The sequence below is a fragment of the Setaria italica genome, chromosome VIII, assembly GCF_000263155.2.
Source record: "Setaria italica strain Yugu1 chromosome VIII, Setaria_italica_v2.0, whole genome shotgun sequence".
In the NCBI taxonomy this organism is placed as follows: Eukaryota; Viridiplantae; Streptophyta; class Magnoliopsida; order Poales; family Poaceae; genus Setaria; species Setaria italica.
The window spans coordinates 36,986,073-37,004,378 of NC_028457.1; the positions used below are offsets into that span (position 1 = coordinate 36,986,073).

The window sequence follows — 18,306 nt, forward strand, 5'->3', positions numbered from 1 at the left end:
TTTCATGGAAGTAGTTATTTTGAGCTCTAAAGATCTTGTGTCTATGCTCTTGGACGTAGTATGTCTTGACAATACACTTATCCGCAGTGCAGATACAGTTGTAATAACAAACGATGGAAGCTCCTTATTCGATATGCTTCTTGTGGCATTTGCATGGGTCATGCAGTAGTAACCCTACAATACTTTATTGGGCCTCTAGCAATGCATCATGCATTGCTAAAGGAGTATTCGTCGTGTATTTAGGAGATTTTTGGGCTGTAAAGTAATTCAAGGATTACTATGGGCAGTTAGGATTCCTCCCAGGTCCTCCATAAAAGATGTATGTGCCCCAGTCGTTGCTACTGGTGCCACTCTGCACGTCATAGCAGCTGGGCGACGTACTACTTATTATGAAGCCCAAACCACTTGCTTGTATGAGATAGTTGGATGAATCTACCACTTGGATGTTCCTGATGTAGCTGGCCTTGCCAAACCCTTCCCCAGCGAAGTGTCCACTGCCCATGTCTGTCGAAGTTTGACCGGCGCTAGACGAGCATACCTCGCCACCCCACTGAACATTGGAGGCACTGTTTTCCAAGTGGGTGAAGATGGATGATGGCCAATAGCCCACATTAGTGCCTCCTACTTGCAACCACCAGTTGCCCGTGTTTGGGTCCTGCAAGCAAAATTTACAGGACAATTCATCAGGAGACCTGATTATGATTGTGATATAGCAATTGGGCCAGATTTGCAACACTAGGTCCTTGTAGAATACTAAGATAAAGATTCCTTTGAAGCTTTGCTGAAAAGGCTAACTTGACAGTGTTGCATTTATGGAGAAATCTCTAGCACAATAGGGACAACTAGTATTAAAATGGTGAGCATTCGTGAACTTTATTTTATGTTCGGAATGTGAACATTCTTTGTGTTTTACCTTCCAAACTAGAATACATATTTCGTATTGTGAGCCACCATAGACGGACTGAGGGGAGATGGTACCACCGACAGCAATCTGATTGTTTGTCTGGACGAATCCTGAGCACCCTAGATTGTAGCATCCTGTTGTTCGATACGCATCACGCTACAATATATTGCATAGTAATAGAAATTAGTACCTTTATGTCCCAACTTAATATAAAATTAAAGGTCAATATTACTAATGAAGATAAATGAATGCGAGATTTATCTTACAGTCCAGTAGATGAAGAGTCTAGGATTGTTATCCCCATAGAAATTTTGGTAAACCTGAAATATTAAAGAGAGCACAAATCCATCAGCCACAATGTTAGAGAATGCACAACTTAGTGCAACAACCAGTGAACTCATATGGAAGTGTGTTTAGTTTTTCCCTTAGAAGTCTCACCTGCCATCCTACTTCAATGGTATTGAGATCGTTGTTGGCATAGGACCCTGCAGCGGTCCAGAGTTGGGTCAAGCTGAAGTCTTCCGTCTCGGTCATTGGTTTCCACAGATTTATATTGATTTGAGTTCCATAGTATTGGCCATCTGCTAAAGATGCTACAGCATACTGCTCGATGGGAGAAAAAAAAAGTTAAAGCAGTAATATCAAAAAAAAACATCCAAGTGGAAGATTAGTTAGTAATAAAATGAAGGTGATTTTTGAATGATGTTTTGTACCTCATGGCCACTCGTCACACTAGCTTCAGGGTGGATATTTGGTATGCTGTCGGGCCTCTTCTTTCCATACAAATTGACCGAGCTGGCCCTCAGGACATCCTCCTCCTTTGTCCTTCGGATTGGTACAGTGTTCTCAGGGCACTTGCCATTCTGGTGCCATGTTTGGGTGATTGGATGAGGTGCAATGTTGGAGTCACCATACTGACCTCTAGGATGGTAAGAAGGCTGCATCTGAAAGGTGATGGTGTGGAGCATCATTATACATGTGATTGTGCGGTGGGATGTGTACGTCCACGCAACAGTGAAATGAAAAGGGCAATATTGCTGCACAAACCTGTATGGTATGGTTCTTCAGGAGAGGATGATCGAATGCAGGCTGTTTGGATATGGGCACACAGTCTATGATATCTCCATCTGGGCTCTGTTAATTTCTCAGAATCAGTAGTTGAAAAAATGCGATTATGTTTCGCAACTGTGTGCAATTTCAATTGGCCATGCCCTTTTGTTATTATAATAAGTCCATAAAGCCGAGCATATGTGCATAGCTCTGGATTTGAGAAGAGACATACTCCCTCTAGTATTTTTAGACGTCACATTAGGTTTGTCCTAAGTCAAACTTCTCTAACTTTGATCAAGCTTATCTATACTACCAAATATATACACTATAAAATATATTCCATGGCGAGTTCAATGAAACAAATTTGATATCGTAGATGTTGTCCGTGTTCGTCTTGATCTCATTTGGTCTATATATTTCACAAACTTATCTTTCTGACCAAATCATATTCGTATTTTTGATAACAAAAGCCGCAGCCCATCCATGTAAACTTGGGCGTAAATGATGGCAATCTGCAAGCGGTGCTTTGGCCTCTACCAACAAGGCTCCACCTTTAGCTTCTGTCTTAGGCATAAATTTGATGTGACAATCGATTAAATGTATTACTTGCATGCACTCTCTCTTAGAAATACTGTCAATGGAAGCAAGGATCATCAATACAGAAAAACACATCCTTGTTAGCTAGCTCGTATTAGGAGCCGGCAAAGGTAAGGCCCTAGGTATTATCCATTGGTACCGATATCTCGGAGACTTTACATGTTGCCTCTTATTAATTACGAGCCGTCACACATTGTTCTTATCCACTAACAAGCATGAATGCTTTTCCTGTGCAAGTAATTTGAATTTCAGTTTCTTTCAAGCATTTAGAACTTACCCGGACGGAGACAAACTTTATATGAAAATTGTAGGTTTGAAATTTTTTGTTTGAAGTCGTGAGATGCATAAATAATTGACAAATGTTTCAGACAACAAGAGTCCTAAGGAAAAAAAAAATCTACCTGATGCATCAACAACGAAGCATAACTGAGATCATAAGAAGGGATTTATCTATACGAGGGGTGGGGTAATCATCATGTGGGTAAGTCTGGGGTCTTTTTCTTTTCTCTCTCTATTGTTTCATCAAATTTTGGTCCGGCTATCCGCCACTGAACAGCACCGATGACTTGCATATCTGCTGGCTGTGCAGCCGGCCGGCATAGACACTCGCTGTATCCATGTCAGTTTTCATACTTCTCATTTGCGTAACCGACACGTACGAGAGTTTCTGCAGTAGTGGTTTCTGCGTGTATGTACATTCTTCGCATTACGAATTTAAGATGCCAATACCTGAATGCTCGTGACAGGAGCCTTGTTGACCCGCCTGAGGAAGCTTCGCACCTGCCTCAGGTGCTCTTCCGACGATCCTCCGGCAGCCCCCAACGCCGCTGCCATTGTTGGCCCCTCCAAGAGGAGAAACGCGAGAGCCACGGCGAGCGCGACCAAGCACGCTCGCGTCGCTGCCATGAGCGTGTATTTGCAACACGTTATAAGTACAAAGATCAGAGAGCTAGCTGCTAGTTGTTTCTCCTCTGATATGATCTTGCAGCTGTGGAGGCGGAAGTGTCCTGCAGGCTCGGCTTTTAAAGGGCTGGAGACCAGTGGAGACGGCTTTTAAAGGGCTGGAGACCAGTGGAGACGTCTCGGTCGGCCTGGCTGCTGCCAACGTGCTTGGAGAGGTACCAGCACCGCACTTGTGGATTCGTCGGATAGGAGACGTCGTAGTAGTAGGAGACGTGCAGCCGTTGCACTCCTGCTTCTATTGTCCCGGCAAGTTGCAACATATTGGGTTAGTGCCTGCCCAACAATGTTTATGCGCAAATTTTTGTTTTCTTTTCCAAAATGAATATAAAGATTTTTTTTGTATTTCCAATCAAAATGTTTTAAAATGCAGTTAAACCAAAAGTTTAAAAGGCTTATCGCCGGATGTAGATATGTGTACGTGTACGTACACATTTCCAAAATACGTGTGTATAGTATTGACAGCATCACTGGTGATGATGGGAGTTCCAAAGGGACAGATAATGAGCTAGCTTCTGATGATAAACTGCCACACCTCGGACAGACAGGGCCATTGCCATATCCGATATTAGCATCAAAGCGTGAGACTCCGGCTGGTATGCCTAAAACATTACTATGATTCTACATGAACTACTTCTATTTATTTCCCAAAAAGAATCTAAACAATTCTAGATTGTTAGAGATATAAAATAATTAACCAAAGTTTAAAAGCTTCAAGACACATGGTATGTACGTATTTCCAAAATATCTAGCATTGACGCGGGAGATACGTATTTCCAACAGTATTCTTGCGAGGTCCAAGTCCTCGAGGGAAGCGCAGAGATTTTCCATGTTCGAAAACGGCATGAAGTTGCTGGTATACGTGTTATATGAATGTAAAATTACAGGTCGGCATGAAGTATACTGCATGAGTTCGTTGTGGTGCAGTCGTCAAGGAAATGCGAAATAGAGAAGGAAACCAAAAGAGATCATGTTGAGCCTAAATTGAGCTGAACCTACTGCATGTATAATGTAAAAGGCAAAAGAAACTAGAGAGAAGAGTACAAGGCTCAATTGGGCCTAATTCTCTCATAGGCCCTATGCGCCCCATGAGAAACAATTAGTTTTTTTATTTAAGGGAAAAAATAGTTTTTTTAAGCGAAAAAAAGTTAAAAGGTAGCTGACATTTTTCATTAGTTTATAGAAAAAAAAGTGTATTTTTCATTCCTAAAGTATAGTGTAACTTTTACCCTTACATTTCAATTGGTGTGAAATAACCCCTTAACCTATTAAACAAGTGAACTAATCATCTCTGACTTAACAATGGTTTAGTGATATCTAATTGTGGTTCAGACCACATTGCTTAGCATCATTACACTACCGGACGATTGACATTTAGTACAGGTGGGGAAACCGCTTTAGTACCTGTTTCCTAACCGGTACCGCTACGTCGGTACTACAAGTGGGATGTTTAGTAATGGGTGATCCACCCGGTACTAAAATGCTATATTTATTTGGTACCGGTTAGTAACTCCAACCGGTACTAAATTTGCTGCCATGTTGTGTGTTGGCGAGGGCAGATTAGTACCGGTGGGCTTACCAACAGGTACTAAACTGCAATTTTTTCTTTTCTATTTGTTTGTTTTCCTTTTGTTTTCTTTTATATTTGTAGTCGTATTCCTTTACGTATACTAGTGCTATACATTAATATATATGGTTCTAGCATATTAAATATTATATATCGTATATACGTATTCGATGGTTGGTGGCTGGGTGCCAACTCTTTGGTACACCATCCATCTCGTAGGACGACCTAAAAGAAAAATCTTGTTACCCATACCATTTTCTTCCATGATTGAGGAGGAGATCGATGATGACCATAAGCTCACCGGATGTGTGATGCAAGACAGTTTTCAATGATTGCTAGAATTATGTAGAGTATTTCTCTTGATTATTGGACTAACTAGTGAATCATCATAAGTTGTACCTAATTGTTATTAAATTGTGAAGTAATGGTTTCAAATTGTTGATAGGTTTCATAGATGAAGACCAGCAGATACTGATGCCAGATTGCAAAAGTGAATTGAATTAGGTTTGAAAAATTATTTAACCTTGACTAGGAATTGTTCCAGTCTTTATAAACTGTTAAATTCGGTTTCAAAATTATTATCTTTTTAGATGCACGTAGTCATTTCATCTTCATAAAGATGTGTGCTCCAGGCTTTCAACCTTATTATAGGTGTAGTGATGCACCCACAACTCCACTATGACAGAGCAAAGCAAATGTGCTTTCACTCCTACTCTCAAGAATTGTTGATGGGATGTTCAGTTCATTCATTAGAAAGGGGCTCCCATTTCTCCTTTTTCTTTCTAAATGACCAGGCAAAAGATCTTTCAAGCTCTTTTAGTACTTAATACAAGATAGATTAGGTGTTCTCACGGTGTGATCAGCTGTACTGCTCGTACAATTCGAAGAAATCATTGTGCAACTTGCACAAAGCAACTTCTAGTGGGGATCCATGGTAACTTATTGCTGACCTCTTGTCACGGATATAATACTTTAATTACCACCGAGGGTTTTTAGATTTCTTTCTTGGAACAACGTCATATAGTAAGTAAATATATTATCATTAATTATCTACACAAAGTATAGATTGCCGCGTGCATAAAGGGTACGCGTGGTATTTCCTTTGGAAAGCTTCGCTTGACATGCCTAGTTCACATGATACTGTTGCTAGCCTAGTTAATATATAGTCTTTGCAACGCATAAAATGCACATGCGCATTATGACGTGCATAAAATGGTTACGAATCTCTAGCATGCAACATTCAACATTAAATGCACGTGCGCCATTATGCACTTATACGAGAACTCACAAAATACACGATCACTAGTAGAGAATTGGCTTTTAGTCCCGGTTGGTAGGGTGCAAATCTCCCGAAAGTCACAAGTCACGTGATTTTTCACGCGAAATATGCGCGTGCACGCTGCGTGGGATTCGAACCAACAACCTCTTGCCTCACGCGTAGCTTCCTTGCCATCCCACCTACACACCACATCTGACTATATAGGGGATGCTATTCTTTTGTATTAACTCGTGGGGGATCCTTTTATCCCGGTTGGAAACACCAACCGGGATAAAAGACCCCCTTTTATCCCGGTTGGTATTACAAACCGGAATAAAAGGGTTCGAGGGATTTAGTCCCTTTCCAGTCACCTCGTTGGGGACCCTTTTATCCCGGTTTGAAATACCAACCGGGATAAAAGGCCTCTCAGGGTCTTTTTTTCCCACTAGCCTTTGCAACCGGGATAAAAGGTCCCGGTTGATGAGCCCCCACCAGTGACCGAGCTTTAGTTCTGGTTGGTGAACCTTTTATCCCGGGCCAACTTTAAACCGGGACAAAAGGGGCGCATCGAAAGCCAATTCTCTACTAGTGAATATGCTTTTGTCTAGGGCCGTAGAATAATTGAGAACACATGCATGCATCATACTTAGCTAATATATATAATCATCCATTATCTTAGGTGGCCTGCTGACCTAGAACAACCCAAGGTGCGCTTGCCCTGATATGGTCCCTTCCGGGTAAGCGTTCGTTAGTTCTTTGCTCAGCTCACCGGCGAAACCGGTCTGACCGGTCAGCCATACCGGTCTGACCAGCCTATGCAGAGGAGCTACAAGAAGCCCCTCCACGCTGCACGTTGGAGTGCAAGACTAATTGGCACGGCACGTTTTTGCGCCAACAGAAGTTCTGTAATATCAGTATTCCTGAGGCTCAAATACCTCAGCAACAACATCTTGCAGATACTCTTGAGATGATGCTTCTTCAAACCTCTGCAGTTTTCTAGGTCCAGCGCTTTCAGCAGATGCCGTTGTGACGATGTAGCCAAGGTTGGAAGAAAAGGCACAATGTCATTGCTGTTTACATCAAAATGAGAAGTCTGCAGTCCTATTCTGTTGTGAATGGAAAGATGGTGAGCCAGTTGTGGTGGCAGGTTTGTGTGCAAAAAGTTTACTTCTCTAGCAGTCTAGCAATCCGTGCGATGAACTGATGATCTTGGTCATGCACCTTGCAGCTCTTGATGTTGCCCGCTGCACTGACTTCCTCCTGAGAAAGGAACCCTCGCATGACCAGCACATCCAACAAGTAGTGCTGGGCTTCATCCGTCGCGGCAGCCCAACGTTTGGTTCTTCTGCCTGCTGCAGTCTCTGCGTCATCTCTTGTGATTATAAAGCCTTCAGCAACCCATCTTCTGGCTAAGCTTGCAGTCCTGATGATGTGGCCATTGGGGAATATATTCAGATACAACAAGCAGTTGTTGTACTTGGTAGGTAATTCATTGTAGCAGAATCCTAACATCTGCTTCGCAAACCTTTTGTTCGGTCGCCTACACTCTGAAATGGCATTGCAACAGTTAAGAAAATGGGCCGACCAGTCCGCGGCCCAACAAAAAGAACGAAAACAGCAGGGCCCATACGAAACAGCTGAACCACACGAGGTGGTAGGAGGAGCTAGCGATCTGCGACGTCGACCCAGATGGGGTCACGGGTGCCGACGCGTCGATGTACGGCTGGCACCGGGGTACTCAACAGTCGACAATTGTCACACGACGGGCAGCCGTTACAATCAGGTATGTAGCAGTGCCTTGGCTTTGGTAAAAGGGGTAGCAGTTCTGTCATGCTAGCACTCAGCGTGTGGATTATGCTTGGAAACATGCAGTCCAATATGCCTCTTAATTTCGTCTCTCACTTGATCTGGGTCGCAGTCACCTTTGAGCTCCAACTCCCTCGACTCAGAGAGGTGACCAGCTCCAGCAAGGTTAGGAAAAGGCAAAACAATCCTATCAAGCTAATGATGTTGGTGGCATCAACATTATTATCAAGCTAATAATGTTCCATGCAATCAGCTCAGCTATCCACTTTTCTTTCACTAATCATTCAGTAGTATACAGAGCACACACTGGGCAACAGCGAAAAATCAAATAAGTATACTACTACAAATCCGGGCATCACTGAACACTCTACTAATAAGTAGTACATTACACAGTAGCGTTCTGATAAATACACACATATCAAATTCCGCACCTTACCATATATAGCGATAGCATTCAGGCACAAACAGACGCACAAATGAAAACGAGTTCCAGATTCAGATAGTACAGAGTTACACCCAACAGCATAAATGCACAAGGAAGACGTCGTGGTTGCACCCGCAGACGATCACTGCCTTGGAATCGCCTGCGCGGCTGAGGAACTCGATGGCGCGGCTGCTGGAACAACCTCCGTGCGTGGACCACCAATCCTAACAACAACCTCCTCCATGGAGAGCCGCCGTGCCGGCTCACGAAGACAGCATATCAGCCCGACAAGCACGCACCTTAATGCCAGAACCCGGTTTGAATCGTCAGCTACCAATTGTTGATCAAATAGATCCCTTTTCTCAAGCCTCTTAGCCTGCAAGCGACCGAGCCAGCGAAAAATAAAGAAACGATTATATATAAGGTCAGTTGTGTAAAAATGTGAGCCTCAGGAACCACAGTGTTGGTGTTGCCAGCTTACCCACTGTTCGCGGATTTCTTTGGAAGGAGGGCCGCGGCATTTTTTCCACACCACGCTCATGGTCTCAAGGAGGATGATGCCAAAGGAGTACACATCGCACTTGGTTGGCTCCATAATTTTGGGGGCCCAAGCAAGTGACAATGTCTCACACATACCTCCATCAAGCGATAGTTCCGGAGCAACATATGTCCTGAGTTAAAAAAATAAAATTGAAACAATGAGAATTAGTAACCCCGTCGGGCGTGGTACAGGAATGAAGAGAGGAGGAAAACTAGCATTTGTTTCCAAGGTGCATGATCCCTCTAGTAAGCTTCAACTTTGTTTGAAAGGTCCTCCATAATATCATATACAGATGTAAGTAATCTAGATGCATATTTAGGGGTTACTTTAGGTTATTTTTAACTGTAGCAAATGTGAGTAATTTGTTAGATGCAAATTTTGGGAGTTCCTTTATATTATTTCCTATAATGATATTTTCCGGTAATATAGACGTAGATTAACAGGTTACTCTATATTATTTTTCATAATGGTAGAGGTGTAATTTGGATATAGGTTTAGAGGGTTACTTTAGATAATCTTACTAGAGGCTCCTTTTGAAGTCTTCACGTGAAACTACGTAGGATCCTAGGTGGACACTTTAGAAAAAGAGAGAAATCCTATAAATTTTATTAAAAAAAGCAAAACATCTAGCCATCGATTTGGTATATTGTAGTCATCAGTGATAATAATAGCCATCGGATCTCTGTTTCTAAAAATTTACTCTCCTATACCATTATAAAGGATTAGCCTAAAATAATCCCCTATATCTATATATCTAAATTACCCACCTTTGCCACTAGCAAAAAAATTACAGTGTTTATACCCTACAATGATTCGACGTTGACTGGCATAGGATAGGCAGCTGCGGTTGAGATTACAAAATAGAGTGTGCAATAGTGGCAACCAGAAGGTATATGCGCTGGCCAGTTGAGTTCTCTTGATTTTAGGAGCATCTTGAGTTGATGACATGTAGGATTAGCGGTACGTACATTCAGCAGCCGCTGCAAATTGAAGATCCTACTGCATCTCTGTATGTATGGACTCTCTACTCCTTCCAGCTCCTTTCCATTCACGTTTTTTAATTAACGTAAATTGCATGGGAGCCGGCGATACTGTACAAATATTTCAGCTTCAGCGTGATTGAGGTGGTTTAAGAGGCTCATTGCATGTATTCATCTACAAGGCAAACTCCCTCCATCTCAAAAACATCAATTTTTAATAACTACTTCAATATTAGTGCTAGAGGAAATTTATCCTGTCACCCCTGATTAGTGATGTGATTTTGTTTTGTTTGCTCAGATAATTAAGAGGATATATTTTGTTCACCATCCATGCCCACACGGATTATCAAGATTGGTAGATGATGAGAAGGACGTACGTAGGAGAGGAATAGAATTAATGTAGAGGGATCTACAAGTCAATAAGTCAGAATGACAAGTTTTCTAAGACAAAATTTAAATCCTAGACGTGTTTTTGGGACGGAGGAAGTAGGAGTGTCTGTGAAGTCGGACGCTGTAATTAAGGTCGTAGTTTAGCGTAATGTAATTTATTACTATCAGGCCTATCTATTTTACTGCTCCAGAGTTAATAATGCTCCTATGTACATGATCAAATATAGATACTTGAATAACTATGTGATGCATAGCTCGGTATAGGCTAGGTTAAATTAATTACTTAAGCACTAATAGTATTTTTTTCTTCTGAGAACACATGCGGATGTGAAATCAAAATGGGATAAAAGGGAGGTAACAAAGATAGATGATTGCCTGATTGGCAAGTAGAATAGGGATCTGCCAAAGATAAATGTATAGATCGCTGAAAACATCATTATGTTAATGAGTTAAGAGAAAACGGAGAAATGAGTATCTAGGAAGAGGGTAATAGAAATATAGGAGTTGATGGAGCATTTTGTAATTAGAAATGAACTTTAACTTATGAACTGCCAAGTGGGATATGTACTAACTGCATGCGAAAGGATCTATATGCTATATAAATACACATAGAAAGCTTAAGGCTTATGTCACATATTTAGGACATGTCTAATCCCATACACCATATGTTTATTTCAACATATGTACCCAAATAGTATACAAGGTATGCTTCCAATATTTCATATACCTTTTTTTATACATAAGCAGAGTGCAGTTTTTTATTTGAGGAATTGGAACTGCAGTTCATGTGAAAGGAATTTGTTTTCACATAAAAGTGCTTCTACATATAGAGATCACATGGAATCATTTGGGTGGTTCACTTACATTAAACAAATGGTAGAATCATAGTTGTATAAATGAACATACGTGAAGTGGATTCCTTTAATACAATGTCTTGAATACAAGACAAATAATTTAAAAATTCCTAGTATCTCCCTTCACAAATCTAAGCAATTATGTGATTTTAAGGAAAGTTTAGGCCAGCTAGAAAAAGATGTATATAACCCTCATTAAAGTCCGGTGGACATGTCTTGATCAGCGCAAGCCACTTGATTAAATGACAGGTTTTATAGGCAATTTGTAAGATTTTTTTAGGGAATTAATGTGCCTTATATGTATTGATAAATTTGAAGGCTCCAATCTATTGTATTTGCAGATGGAGGGAATAATCAATTAATCATTGATTTTAAAATTATAACCCGTGCAGGTGCACGGGTTGATGGACTAGTTTTCATAATGGGCACAGGCAATCTTTTTTAGAAAAACATAATAGATGGAATGGCAGAATGTTTCTGATTTTTATGAGAATTTATTGGATTTTTTCTATTTTCTAATGTGTCTTGTAAGAATTAGTGTAGACCCTCCAATAGTAATAGTAAAATAGCATCTTACCCTTTGGCTGTGTCGAAACAAAAGGGAGGTTCCTTCAGTAATATTAATTCAGCTTTATTAAATTTGTTGATCTTAGGAGTCCAGCCCTTGCCCAACAGGATGTCTTTTGGCTGCAGATCCATATGGACAACACGTTTCATATGCAGGTAACATATGCCCTTGGCTATTCCTTGAATTATCCCGAAAAGATTGGGCCAATCAACATGTTCATCCCCTACACAATACAAATCGTACAAGTGGAACAAAACTCCTAGTTAGAAGCTGGATAAGAGAAATCTGGTGGACAATGGAATTGTGATCAAGATGGATTTTAGTGGAAATGTACCTTTGATAACCTTGTCCAAGCTTTGGTTGGAAATGTATCCGCTGACAAAAGCTAGATGTTGTCTTATTTGAAAATCAAAATCACTATCTGTCTGCACCAGAATCTCTCTGTTTTGGTAGCAATGTCCCAAATGTTCAACTATGTTCCCGTGCTGGAGCTTTGAAATGATATTGAGTTCTTTAATAAAGCGTTTCTTGTTGCTATCATTGAACTCCTTAAATTTCTTGATGGCAACTGCTTTGTTGTTGTGTAATACATCCTGATATGTAAGTATTGAAAACAAATTAGACTAAATAGTAAGTATAATGAAGAGCAAGTTCAATTATGCAATCATTTCTCAAAAAATAGAAACAAATCAAAGATTTTATCATGTGGTATTGGATCAAGCTAAATAAAAATACGTGAAGGGCAATCCAACATGGTCTTTCATGCTGTCCGTCTTTTCCTACAAATTTGAGTTGATATGTATGAATGTATGTCAAGGTTAAGTCAATGTGTCTATATTCGTATTACAAAATGGCGCACCAATCTCTAATTCATGCATGCCTCTGAATAGGGTTGTTCGAAGTAAACATTTCCTAAAAATGATTGTGATGTTCAACCAAGATTTAAGGATGCAATGACTTTGGTTATACAGTTTGGAAAGCTAGATTATTTTGTGGCAATGACCTGCAGGGATGAAATAATAAGGACTGATTTGTTGCATGGACAGACACCGCAAGACCATCCTAATTATACTATTGTGGTATTGAGAAATTTTAGAATGATTGGAAAAATGAGAGCCATCCATCCTGTAAAAGGGCTCGTATTAAGAAAGGAAAATTAAGTACATGTTATCGAAGAGTGCAAAAATAATATAATATAGAGCTCTTTTAGAGTGGTTTAAAAGTACCCATCGGCACTTGTTTGTACTTCAATAAATATAATAGGTAGCTCTCGTACCGATTCGCTGAAGTGAGTGAGGAACTAACTCATGGTGTGGGCATGTGGGTATGAATCCATGCAGAAGTATTGAAACTTGGTTGCACACTATTTACATACATGCAAGTGCTATTAGTGGTAAAAAAAATTTGAAGGCAAGGCGGGCATGTTGATTTTTGTATGATTAATCTTGAAAAGTATATGCCTTTCTAAAACCTAATTATTAGTGCAAGGATAGTGTTCAATTGTTGTATATTGAGCAAATTGTTAATTAGGCTCTCTCTCTCACACACACATATCAACGACCTAATGCTTTTGTAGAATTATGTGAGAGTCAATGAGGGTAGGATGTTTAGTTTTTTCAAAGAATTATTCATCTAATTCTTTTTTTCTCGAGCCATTACTGTGGGAGATTAATATACTTTGAAAAAACTAATCTCATTAATATAAAAGTATATGAATCCCCCCAATACTATACATAGTTTAAAGAAGTTCTACCGCAATATTTGTAGATTAGTGACTCAATGTATTATAAAGCTATACATTATATGTAAGGAATTTAATACAGACTGTTATGGGAAACTATATACTCCTTACATGTATATAGCTTTATATGTGTATTAGTTTCTGTTATGTCTCCTAAATGGTGCTCTGACCGACTGCTTTCAGATCTAGAAACAAATGAGTCTTTTTTTCAAAAAGCCACGAGTCAAAGAATTTATACTTCATTTTAGTATAGCGGGTCCATTTAGGGCTCTATCAATTACTGTCAATACAAACCCTGTCAGCTGCCGAAAATGTTTCTATGCAAATAAAACATTTCTACAATATATATTAGCATGCTCTTCCTCTGCAGAAAATCAAGCCAGCTGGAAATAATCGTCTGAAACTTTCTAATAAAATAAGTAAACCAAGCATATAGGGAGAGTACCTTGTAGACAAAACTAGAGCTGCCTTCGACTTTTTCATGATTTGATGATGCTATTGCGGCATCCAATTCTGACCAATTGTAGACTATTATCTCGCAAAAATAAAACTATAGTTTATTAGCCTGTTGTACGAACATAATGGCGTAACATAATTTAAGTTACTGTGACAATAAAACTTCTTAGTACGTTCTCCGATCATGAAAATGTGACATTTTGACACCTTTCCAGTTTAAACTTTTTATACTTTCACAATGAACTTCAATCTTCCAGAAAATTTGGGTCGAAAGCATACAAATCGTGTGTATTTATTTGTCTTAAAACTAATTTTGTAATACCATAATTTGTTCTATTTTTAAAAATAAATTGAACAAGGAAACCAACCGTAACTTTGACTTCTTTGATAAATATATTTGAATAGAAAATAGTGATGAATTCAAAGCTACAGTCCAAGGCTGCGTTGCTATTTAAAACATCATATTCTCATGACGACATGAAGGAAGCTAGATGAAGTGTTCAATGTGAGGAAGCAAGCCAATACCGCAAGTTTGTAAACAATGACAATGATATACGCACACCTGATTTCTTTGTCTGGTTTTTGTTTTTGTTGCTAGCATTGTCAGTTGAGTTGGTGGTCTGCACCGGTTGTTCCACCTGAAGTAGCAAAATAGAAAGGAATCATATACAGTACTTGCTACGACTGAGCACGGATAAAAATACAATCTTAGTGTTGAGCTCTCTTTTCTCAATAATAATCCTGCAAGTCAATACCATCGAGCAAAATCAGTCCGGCACTACTATATAATGCATCCATCCGTTCCGAAATATTTTCATTCGTTTACTATTTGTTATTTACAAATATATTTTGAAATAGATAAATACACAAAGCATGTTTGAAGTACTTTTGATGACAAATCTAGTGTTACTAATTTCACTTTACTTAACCAATTAATTGAATTTATATTGCTGGTCAAAGTTTGAGGAAAAAAGTCAATAGTGATTATTATTCCGGAATGGAGGAAGTGACATGTATGTAGTAGTAAGGTAAAGCAATGGTACCTTATGTTCTAGGGGCACAAGAAGGGATTTGATGGCATCCAAAATTTTCTCCAATTTGTTTGACTTTTGGTTGATTTTTCGGTCCAGCAGTGAGTAGGTAGTGCGCCCAGCAATATCTTTTAACCAAAGTATATTCTGTATTATTTCTAGTCTCAGCACGTTCAGGTCGCGGGCTATGTCGTCGGCCTTGAAGGCTTTGAGGGCGGCCCTATTCTTTTGGCATTTCTTTGCTTCCGTTGCCATTCTCCCGAGGACACTTTTGAGACTCTCCATTGTGTCCTTCATGCTCTGGTTGTCTCTTATCAGTGGCACCTCTGGGAGCATCCTCAGGTCCTTGCACAGTGTTTCCATAAAGTTGCAGATGTTGCAGCACTCCAGATTGTTAAACTTCTCCAACAGAGTCTTGATCTCGGACCCGACATCGATGACCTCCTTCACCAGATTGGCCATCTCTGAACTTCACCAGTTAAAACGGTTAGAAAATAAAGATCGATCAAGCAGAAATCGTTTTAACCGTCTGTCACCCAATAAATCTCAAATATTGATTCTCGAGAATACTCGAGATTCACAGCACAATAAGCAATAATAAGCAAGCAAGGGTGCATGTACTGACCTGATTATGAATCCAAACAGCTCCTACTTGTCGATCGATTCTTCCTTGACGTTGCTAGACCTTCAAGTTCCTCTAGGCGAAACGACCTTTAGTTTGCCGGTCTTGAGTTATCGTGGAAGGCGGGAATCTGATGAGTTAAGCAGCTCCTATTGGCTGATTGATTTGTACTAGAATTTGATGAGTTGTGTGGATGGAGTGGCAACATGGGGCTTATATATAGAAGGAGAGGGAGGGGGGGGGGGGGGGGGCGCATGCAAGAGCCTAATGACCAACGACGACCGCTTATGAAAGAAAAATCTTGTTACCCGTACCGTTTTATTCCATATGCACGTAGTCATTTCATCTTCATAAACATGTGTGCTCCAGGCTTTCAACCTTATTAATTATAGGTGTAATGATGCACCCACTATGACAGCAAAGCAAATGTGCTTTCACTCCTACTTTCAAAAATTGTTGATGCCATGTTCAGTTCATTCATTAGAAAGGGGCTCCCGTTTCTCCTTTTCCTTTCTTAATGACCAGGCAAAAGGTCTTTCAAGTTCTTTTAGTACTTAGTACAAGATAGATTAGGTGTTCTCACGGTGTGATCAGCTGTACTGCTCGTACGATTCGAAGAAATCATCGTACAACTTGCACAAAGCAACTTCTTGTGGGGATCAGTGCAACTTGTCACGGATATAATACTTTAATTACCACCGAGGGTTGTTACATTTCTTTCTTGGAACAGGCTCATATAGTAAGTAAATATATGCTCATTGTCTACACAAAGTATAGATTGCCGCGAGCATAAAGGGTACGCGTGGTATTTCCTTTGGAAGCTAATAAGCAGCTTCCCCTAACATGCCTACAAGATTTAATGGGATTCATGTGTTCCGTCCGAACCTTAGTTCACATGGTACTGTTGCTAGCATAGTTAGTATATAGTCTTTGCAACGTGGCTTATAAAATGGTTACGAAGCATGCGACATTCAACATTAATGCACATGCGCCATTTGCACTTATAGGAGAACTCACAATATAATCATCCATTATTGAGAACGCATGCGCATCCATCGTACTTAGCTCAGATATATAATCATCCATTATCTTAGGTGGCCTGTCGAACCTAGAACAATCCATGGTACGCTTGCCTTGATGAGGTCCCTCCCAGACGAGCATTCGTTGGTTCTTCACCGAGCTCATCAGCGAAACCGATCTAACCACTCACTTATACCGGTCTGACCTGCCTGTGCAGAGGAGCTGCAAGAAGCCCCTCCACGCTGCACGTTTGAGTGCAAGAGTAATTGGCGCGGCACATTTCTGGGTCAAGAGAAGTTCTTTGACAGGTGCACAAGAGTACGTCGTGGTTGCACCCGCAGATCACTGCCTTTGAATCGCTGGCACCATGGCTGCTCGAATAACCTCCATGCGTGGACCACCAAGCCTAACAACAACCTCCTCCATGGAGAGCCGCCGTGCCAGCTCATGTAGACAGCATATATATCAGCCCGACAAGCACGCACCTTAATGCCATGCCCGGTCTGCTGCATCGTCAGTTACCAGTTTTTTTATCAAATAGATCCCTTTCCTGAAGCCTCTTAAGGGGTGTTTGGATACCACCTGTTAAAGTTTAACACTTGTCACATAGGATGTTTATACTAATTAGGAGTATTAAATATATGCTAATTACAAAACTAATTGCATAGCTGGAGTCTAATTCGCGAGATGAATCTATTAAGCCTAATTAGTCCATGATTTGATAATGTGGTGCTACAGTAACCATTTGCTAATGATGAATTAATTAAGCTTAATAGATACGTCTCGCGAATTAGACTCCATCTGTCATATAGTTTTGTAATTAGCTCATGTTTAGTCCTCCTAATTAGCATCCGAACATCCAATGTGACACTGCTAAAGTTTAGTACCTGGTATCCAAACACCCTCTTAGCCTGCGAAAAATAAAGAAACGATTATATATCCTCGCAAAAAAAGAGAAACGATTATATATAAGGTGAGCCTCACGAACAAAAATAGCATTTGTTTTCATGGTGCATGATCACTCTAGTAAGCTTCAACTTTGTTTGGAAAGTCGTCCAAATATCATATACAGATGTTGGTAATCTAGATGCATATTTAGGGGTTACTTTAGGTTACTTTCAATTATGGCAAATGTGGGTAATCTATTAGATGCAAATTTTGGGAGTTCCTTTATGTTATTTCTTATAATGGCATTTCTGGATAATTTAGATGAAGATTAGTGGGTTATTTTATATTTTTTTCATAATGCTAGAGGAGATAATTTAGATATAGATTTGGAGGGTTAGTTTAGACAACTTTTATAATGCGGGTAGGTAATCTTTTCAGAAAACATAATAGATCCAATGGCCGATTATTTTTGATTTTATGAGAATTTCTTGGAATTTTTCTGTAGTCGAATGTGTCTTATAAGGATTATTGTAGAGACTCCAATTAGTAAAAGTAGCATCTTACCCTTTGGCCAGTATGGTTCATGTCGGGAGTGATCATAAAGGGAGGTTCCTTAAAAAAAAAAAGCTTTTCTAAATTTGTTAATCTT

General features: G+C 39.9%; 2 protein-coding genes across 2 annotated transcripts; both read right to left on the reverse strand.

The window, feature by feature from the left end:
* Positions 1 to 3,537, reverse strand: LOC101756044. Its single transcript, XM_004979816.4, has 7 exons — positions 3,281 to 3,537; positions 1,952 to 2,038; positions 1,618 to 1,848; positions 1,343 to 1,507; positions 1,171 to 1,224; positions 914 to 1,060; positions 1 to 655 (listed from the first exon to the last, which is right to left on the reverse strand). The coding sequence occupies exons 1-7, from the start codon at positions 3,455 to 3,457 to the stop codon at positions 278 to 280; spliced, it is 1,239 nt and encodes a 412-aa protein (XP_004979873.1). The 5' UTR covers positions 3,458 to 3,537; the 3' UTR covers positions 1 to 277.
* Positions 3,538 to 8,361: 4,824 nt separating this feature from the next.
* On the reverse strand, positions 8,362 to 15,914 carry LOC101780251 (G-type lectin S-receptor-like serine/threonine-protein kinase RKS1). Its single transcript, XM_022829571.1, has 8 exons — positions 15,753 to 15,914; positions 15,140 to 15,591; positions 14,657 to 14,734; positions 14,086 to 14,190; positions 12,234 to 12,492; positions 11,909 to 12,122; positions 9,048 to 9,237; positions 8,362 to 8,942 (listed from the first exon to the last, which is right to left on the reverse strand). Exons 2-8 carry the CDS (start codon positions 15,587 to 15,589, stop codon positions 8,709 to 8,711), a joined length of 1,530 nt encoding a protein of 509 aa, XP_022685306.1. The 5' UTR covers positions 15,590 to 15,591; positions 15,753 to 15,914; the 3' UTR covers positions 8,362 to 8,708.
* Positions 15,915 to 18,306: the final 2,392 nt, after the last annotated feature.

Coding starts and splice junctions, on each gene's coding strand:
- LOC101756044 (XM_004979816.4), bottom strand. CDS start 3,457: ATGGCAGCGACGCGAGCGTGCTTGGTCGCGCTCGCCGTGGCTCTCGCG. Junction 1,508..1,617: donor GTGTGACGAGTGGCCATGAG/GTACAAAACATC, acceptor CCCATCGAGCAG/TATGCTGTAGCATCTTTAGC. Junction 656..913: donor TATGTATTCTAGTTTGGAAG/GTAAAACACAAA, acceptor TTTTGCTTGCAG/GACCCAAACACGGGCAACTG.
- LOC101780251 (XM_022829571.1), bottom strand. CDS start 15,589: ATGGCCAATCTGGTGAAGGAGGTCATCGATGTCGGGTCCGAGATCAAG. Junction 14,735..15,139: donor TTGTGCCCCTAGAACATAAG/GTACCATTGCTT, acceptor TTGCTACTTCAG/GTGGAACAACCGGTGCAGAC. Junction 14,191..14,656: donor ACCAGACAAAGAAATCAGGT/GTGCGTATATCA, acceptor AATAAACTATAG/TTTTATTTTTGCGAGATAAT.